This window comes from Sus scrofa, unplaced genomic scaffold, assembly GCF_000003025.6.
Source record: "Sus scrofa isolate TJ Tabasco breed Duroc unplaced genomic scaffold, Sscrofa11.1 Contig2450, whole genome shotgun sequence".
NCBI classification, from domain to species: domain Eukaryota; kingdom Metazoa; phylum Chordata; class Mammalia; order Artiodactyla; family Suidae; genus Sus; species Sus scrofa.
Window position 1 is genome coordinate 48,705 of NW_018085093.1, and position 7,571 is coordinate 56,275.

The 7,571-nt window shown below is 47.4% G+C and overlaps 1 protein-coding gene across 1 annotated transcript; it reads left to right on the plus strand.

The window, feature by feature from the left end:
- Positions 1-907: 907 nt before the first annotated feature.
- On the plus strand, positions 908-6,838 carry LOC110258582 (interleukin-1 beta-like). The gene is made up of 6 exons (XM_021081834.1): positions 908-954; positions 1,483-1,534; positions 2,691-2,886; positions 4,062-4,226; positions 5,456-5,586; positions 6,365-6,838. Exons 1-6 carry the CDS (start codon positions 908-910, stop codon positions 6,575-6,577), a joined length of 804 nt encoding a protein of 267 aa, XP_020937493.1. The 3' UTR covers positions 6,578-6,838.
- Positions 6,839-7,571: the final 733 nt, after the last annotated feature.

Sequence of the window (7,571 nt, forward strand, 5' to 3'; positions counted from 1 at the left end):
CTCAGCTCCTCACTTCTTTGTTTAAAGGCTATAAAGAGTGAGGGAGAAATTGGCAGACAGTATACCTCTTGGAGGCACAAAGGCCATTCAGTGACCCTACCCTCTCTAGCCAGTCTACATTGCTCATGTGTCACTTTAACTCCTCCTTATGGCTAGTCCTAAGAGAGCTTCTCCCTCCCTCTCTCTCTCTCTCTGTCTCTGTCTCTCTCTCTTTCTCTCTCTCTCTTCCCCCTGATTCTTTTTCTCTCCCTCTCCCTCCCTTCATGCCTCTCTGTCTGAGTGCTGGGCTATTTGCAAAAATGCCAGGTTTACTATAATGCTATAGCTTGTAAAATATGGGGGGGGGAGTTCCTGCTGTGGGTCAGGGGAAATGAATCTGACTAGCATCCATGAGATGCAGGTTCGATCCATGGCCTCGTCCAGTTGCCTATAATCTGGCGTTGCCATGAGCTGTGATGTAGGTAGCTCAGATCTGGTGATGCTGTAGTGGTGATATAGACCAGCAGCTGCAGCTCCAATTTGACCCCTAGCCTAGGAACCTCTAAATGCAACAGGTGTGGGCCTAAAAAGACAATATATATATATATATATATATATATATATATATATATATATATATATATATATATATAAATTAACACTGCTTATTTAGAATTTCAATATCCAACTACTGCCCCAGGTCTAACAAATGCACTTCTGGTGTGGGCTTACATTAGCAAATACTTTTCTCTGGACCCAAAGGAGGGCTCTTTCATCCATTCACTCATTCATTCAAGGACTCGTTCTTTGCTGGCCTGCAGTGTACTAGATGCCAAAGGAAAATCACCCGTGAAAGCAGCCGTGGTGGGGACTGGCACAGCAAATGGTCACTCATTTTCTCCTCTTTACGCAGGTTTCTGAAGCAGCCATGGCCACGGTACCTGAACCTGCCAAGGAAGTGACGGCTAACAATGGGTCAGTGGGGAGACTGGTACCAGTAATGCGAGCAAGGTTCTATTCTCAAGAGTGCAGTGTTAGCTGTGCTTAGAGACCTGATTTGTCCCTCATCCTGCCTCTTTTAGTGGCAAGCGGGGTTCCAGGTTAACCTGGTTTAAAGACTCATTTCCCACTGTAAGTCTGGACTTGATGTCATTGCAGGGGGCCACCTACAATTGGCAAACAGGAAGAAGGGATTCCATGTGGATGACACAAGGGATCTTGTGGCATGTCCAGCTTCAGTGGGAAGGAAGGCTTCAGTGAGAAGGAAAGCTCCAGTTTTAACTGGGCTGGAAGGGGTCTCGAGATCCAATAGAGAGCAGCTGGGGTACCTGCCCTGCCTCCTAGTCTGCTCCAGGAATATGCCCATGGAAACTGCTAGCTCCAGGCAGCCCTAAGGAACAAGCTGTTTGCAGTTTCCTATTAACAGTGAAGATCGCTTGCAGGGAAGGAAAATTCATCCTGTCCAGGGGACATAACTGAGCAAGCTCTCTGCTTTTATTACAGTGACAACAATAATGACCTGTTATTTGAGGCTGATGGCCCCAAAGAGATGAAGGTAAAGCCATGCCCTTAGCTCCCAACACATGCAGGGGCTCGGGCAGGGGAAAGTCTCAAGGAAAGGGCTCTGGGCCCCCTTATTCCTATGGAATTCTGTGATGAACTGACTCGCCTTCTCCATTGAGACTGATGCAGGCCACTCCTCAGTTCCGGCGGCACCACAGCGGTTCACTGAGCCTTGGTGATGGTGGCCATGCTTGAGGAGGGTGAGAAGAAATGATGGTAGAGAGAGTGTTTGCTGTCTCATGTTGGCAAGGCAGCCAAGGCTTCAATGCACAGTTGCTTCTCCTTTTAGAAAAAGGGTTCAGCCCTAAAACTGATGAAACTCTGTCAATCACTAGAGTCGAACCCTGAGACCCATTTTCTCCAGCCCTGGGTGGGGGTGTGGTTTATCTGTCTGGCCCACCCTCCCACTGCCTCTGCCAGGGGCTGGAGCCTCTGTGCTGGGCAGGAACTTCTTGCTTTCCTCTGAGCTGTTAGAGGTCTCTTTAACTGTCTTCAAGACGTTAAACCATTCTTGTGCCCAGGGGCAACTTCAAGCCTTAATACACTTACACAGTTTCTCTGAACAAAGGGAAAGTGGGAACCTGTTTCACAAATATCAACCACAATTTTGGGTGGGGGTTGGAGGTTTTTTGGCCCCAGGGGGGACATGTAAAATTTCCCAGCAGGGGAACCACGCACCTTTTACAGTGTTTGCGAGATGCTTATGCAACAGCTTTTAAAAGACGAAAACTTGTAGAGAATAATTGAAAACTCATTGATTGAGCATAGAAGTATTGATAATATGATCATCACAGCCATGAAAAATTTAATACATGTCTTGTGCTTTGGGTTTCCAAACAGGTAAAAATGTAAGAAGGCATACATTTATGGTTAGGTGGAGCATGTGTCAGAAAACACAAACAAGGTTAAAATGGGATGTATTCTCGAAGAATACCATGGAGGGTGTCAGAGAGCCCACATTCAGGTTTGGGGTCTGCCTCTCACTTGCCACATGCCTATGGGTAAACCGCTGAACCTCTCTGGGCTGCAGAGAGATGAAAGATTCTCTGGAGAAGCTCTGTTATCCCCTCCTGCATCCCGTCTCATGTCAAAATGGGAGTTCTCAGGCCCAGCCACCTACCACACTGACATTCTTGATCTATCCACAGTGCCGCACCCAAAACCTTGACCTCAGCCCTCTGGGAGATGGGAGCATCCAGCTGCAAATCTCCCACCAGCTCTGCAACGAGAGCTCCAGGCCGATGGTGTCTGTGATTGTGGCAAAGGAGAAGCCGATGAATCCCTCCTCCCAGGTTGTCTGCGATGATGACCCAAAGAGCATCTTTTCATCTGTCTTTGAAGAAGGTACCTAGGGAAAGCTGAGGGCAGATAGGATATCTCTGGTCCTTTCCTTCTCAGAGGCCATAACTCAATGGTCAACTAAACTCTCCTGAAGCTGAAACCCTTTAAAAGTAGAAGGTCCAGGAGTTCCCTGGTGGCTCAGTGGAATCCAGTGTTGTCACTGCTGTGGCTTGGGTTTGCTCACTGGCCCAGGAACTTCCAAGTGCCAGAGGCACAGCCAAAAAAATAAAATTTTTTTTTTAAATAGAATGCCCAGCAGTGAGAGGAAAACAGAGAGGTCCGGAAACCCAACTAACCACTTTTGTAGTTGAAACAATTCTTTTTTTATTTTTTGTCTTACATCAGAATGTTTTGTTCCCTTAAAAGGAATTCTTTTTTAGTGGAATAATGATGTACCTGGCTAGTGCTATTAATCAGAGGAATGGAGGCTTTTCTGGAATTTATAGGCATGCATAAAAAGTACCCAAAATACTATATATCTCCATACATTACTACATATAATCCAATTTGGTGATGGTTTTAGTTTTCTTTTGCGTTATTGATATTATTCTTAAAACAGGACCTGGAGGAAATCACGTTGTGGCTCAGCAGTTGCCAACCTGACTAGTATCCATGAGGTGTGCATTCAATCCCTGGCCTTGCTCAAGGGTTAAGCATCCAACATTGCCATGAGCTGTAGCGTAGGTCACAGACAAGGCTCAGATTCTGCATTGCTGTGGCTGTGGTGTAGGCCGGCAGCTACAGCTCTGAGTTGACACTAAGCCTGGGGAATTCCATATGCCATGGATGCGGCCCTAAAAAGCCAGGAATAAAAAGCAGGACCATGATAACTACTCACAACTGCAAAGCTCCCAGTCATTCTCAGGGTGCTTTCGGTTACATTTTATCCCTGTGAGTCTCAGAAGGTCCCTGCTGGGCCAGTGTGTGCCATTGCCTTTTTGCAGAAGGAGTTCTGTGGCTCTTCCACAGCAAGCAATAAAGCTGAAGCTTGAACCCATATCTTAAGGCACCGGGTCCAGTGTTCTTGTCCACCCCAGCTTCCTCCCCACCAACATTAGAATCAGACTGTGGCTGACCTCCCTCAGATGTCTTCCAAGGCACCAGATCCTACCGCTTCACATCATGAGGTTTGCTCTTCTAATCTTCTGCCTAAAAGACACCTCTGCTCCACATTTCAGAGCCCATCGTCCTTGAAAAGCATGCCAATGGTTTTCTCTGTGATGCCACCCCCGTGCAGTCCGTGGACTGCAAACTCCAGGACAAAGATGAAAAAGCCCTGGTGCTGGCTGGCCCACATGAGCTGAAGGCTCTCCACCTCCTCAAAGGGGACTTGAAGAGAGAAGGTACCTGGGGACACCCTCATTCTTTTCTTGGCCTCCTGGAAACGTGCCAATTATCTCTATCTTCAACAAAGTAGACCATTTAGGCAAATGATTGACATGAATGCAATATCATGGAATACAGAGTGTGTACATGCTTTATGGAGGTCCTAGCAAGGATGCCAGGATGAGGCCCTTAGCAGGTTCATTTTCAGCAAGAGAGGGGACAAGCACATCCAGGACCACAGTCCAGCCAAGTCACTTAAAGGCAGTGCGATGTCAGTGCTTCTGTTGGAAAGGGGTCATTTGATGGACAGGACCTAACTACCTGTGGGTGCCTTCTTCCTGTTGTGGAGGTCAAAACTAGAATGGCAAAGAGATAATTTGTCCGTCCTCATTCCCAACTTTGCCCACTTGCCCCTAACATCCTTCCCACCCAATACCAGATGGTTCCTGAGAAGCCGATCTTACTGACGAGCAGGAACTTGTATCTCTGTCACTGTCACTGGCCATTGTTTCAAGTCTGGGGAGCCCATTGGTGGTGGGACTCTGCCTGGCACCCTGCCACTGTGGCTGAGCCCTGTATGCAGGGGTGTGGCCAGGGGGCAGATCAAAGGAGCAGTGTGGTCTCATCCAAGCTGCTGACCTTGGAGAGAGGCATCACAGGGGGAAAGCTTCTCAGCCTGGCCAAGACAATTCTGTTTCTCCAGAATTGCATCAGAAGCACAACCTTGGGGCCTCCAAGGGAGACAGCTGTGACTAAGGAAGATTAAAATGAGCATCTCTCGTTGGACCACTTCACCTAGTCAAGCAGCCCTCCTCCTTCAAGTTCATCCCACTGGCTGCGCCATGTTCCTGAAACAGATCTGTGCCTGATGTCCTTTGGGAATCTGGTTTTACTTCTTTTCTTGCTGTTCACAGTGGTCAGACTGTTCTGGTGTTGTGGATAGGCACATCACCAGGCAGGGGCAAGATGGCTTGCTTTCTTCTAAAAATCAGAGCTTCTAATTGTTTATTGCCACTGTGGTGAGGCTCTGAGAAGCCCCCAGGCCCTTCTTTGGGGAAAAACCTGATTCAACCAACTGAACCTGTTATTGTCTGGGAGAGAAGCCAGCTCTCCTGTCTATGAGGCCATAGGAATTTTGGATGCCAAAGAGGATCCTAAATGGCACCAGTCCTAGGCTAAGGGTCCAGTGCTTGGACCAACCCTGCAGTGCTATGTCCCTGACCACAGGCCCCTCTCCTTCCCTCAGTGGTGTTCTGCATGAGCTTTGTGCAAGGAGATGACAGCGATGACAAGATACCTGTGACCTTAGGGATCAAGGGAAAGAATCTGTACCTGTCTTGTGTGATGAAAGATGACACACCCACCCTGCAGCTGGAGGTGAGTGAGTACCAAGGGCTGAAGGCCCTTCTTGGGCTTCACTGAAGCACCCCCAGCCATTACTTCCAAGACAGTGACCTCTTCCCCCCTACCCACCCCCAGAAAGTCTGGGAGCAGACCTACTTGATAGTTTTCCAGATGTGTAAATAAGTTGAATATAATAAGTTCAGGTAAGGGTTAATGCAGGTAACTTTCACTCCCATTGTGGCAAGTTAAATCATTCTGCTGATGTGCTTACATCCTGCTGTTGTTAGCCCCCCATCGATCATACAATGTTGGGATTGGAAGGGGAGTCTCTTGTTAGGGTTGCTCCATTAGGTAGATGACACTTTGGGAACTTAATTGATTCGAAGCACCTGTCACCTGTCATCATCTCCATGCCACTCCCAACATCATACTTGCCTCCACCAGCATTCCCAGCAAAAGCTTCCTCTCCAAGTTGAAGTCATTCTAGCCAGGGCCATGAGGAAATACACAGCACAAGTCCCTGGAGCCTAGGTACTTCCAGAAGCTTTCATCTAATTTTCACTTTCAACAACCTTCCCATCTGTGTCATGCTCCCTACCCTTTGGCACTGTTTCAGAAAAGGATGAGGGCTCTTTTGGTCACCATACCAAAGGCTGGGGTCACAAAGATATGTCAGGGCCCTGGCACTTGCCCCTGTGACCTGTTTATATGTTTCATCTCCAGCTGACCTGGAGAACATCTTTTCCCAGATCAGAGTAGGGTATCTTTGACCTGTCCCTTGCAACAAACGTGTATTTCTGCTTTGCTGCAGGATGTAGACCCCAACAGTTACCCGAAGAGGGACATGGAAAAGCGATTTGTCTTCTACAGGACAGAAATCAAGAACAGAGTTGAATTCGAGTCTGCCCTGTACCCCAACTGGTACATCAGCACCTCTCAAGCAGAACAAAAGCCCGTCTTCCTGGGAAACTCCAAAGGCCGCCAAGATATAACTGACTTCACCATGGAAGTCCTCTCTCCCTAAGGAAAGCCATACCCAGAGGGTCCACATGGGCTGAAGAACCCCGGAGGCTGGCAGAAGGGGACTGGAAAAGTTGGTACATGGTTGCTGCCTGAATTTCACTATTGTCTAATCGATGCCCAGCTGTCTTCCCTAGATTAGTGCTAAGGAAATCCCCCTGCCCCCCAGTGAGGAGGAACAGCCCCCTCCTCTCCAAGTCCATGCACAGACCCCATCCTCTAAGCCAGCCTTCTCTCACCCCTTCTCCTCACTCAAAGCCAGCCTGGTGGAAATCATGGCACACTAGGGTCACTGGCAGTCCTCTGTCCTTGGCACCCAGCTTCTGATGATCGATCACTGAACTATTTATTTATTTAATTGTGGGTTGGTCTATTTAACTTAATTCAAGGGGGCCAAGAAGCAACAGTGTCTGTGAAAGATCTTAGTCTTCCATAGCTATGGAATCAATTTCTTTGGGGTGAGTGTGCCACCTTTAAAATCTCTCACCAAGCCTGAAAACATAATAAGCTCAAATTATTTAAAGAAGAATACTTATGAATGAAGAAGGATGATCAGATTGTTCAATGATTCTGAAATAAATGTCACTGAAAAACATCCTTTTCCATGTGGTCATTGGCTTGCCTTGGCTCTGACATAGAAGGGTAAAGATAAATGGTACCATGAATGTTCTCTGTGTGGAACGAGAAACCTTCTCCTTATCACTGAAGGCGGAGTACTTAGGGACATCACTGGCCAGCGAAGAGCAGCCTTTATACCCCTCCCTTTCATTTCTATTTTTCAACAAAAGGGTAGTTGGTGCACAAGGGTCAATGAAAAATAGAATTAGCTAAAATATTGCAGGGAATAGCGGTTGACGGTAACCGCCAAGTATTTCTCTATTCATTGACTCAGCAAATACATATTAAGCAAATGCTATGCACTGAGGGTTGGAAATTGAGAAACAAGAAAGGTAGGGCATTCCTAGTTAAATAGGAGAGGCAGATGGATACAATGAACA

What these genes read in the sequence shown, in the direction of transcription:
- LOC110258582 (XM_021081834.1), top strand. Translation starts at nt 908, where the DNA reads ATGGCCACGGTACCTGAACCTGCCAAGGAAGTGACGGCTAACAATGG. An exon ending in GAAGTGACGGCTAACAATGG is followed by an intron (nt 955 to 1,482) that starts GTCAGTGGGGAG and finishes CTTTTATTACAG; the next exon opens with TGACAACAATAATGACCTGT. An exon ending in CACCCACCCTGCAGCTGGAG is followed by an intron (nt 5,587 to 6,364) that starts GTGAGTGAGTAC and finishes GCTTTGCTGCAG; the next exon opens with GATGTAGACCCCAACAGTTA.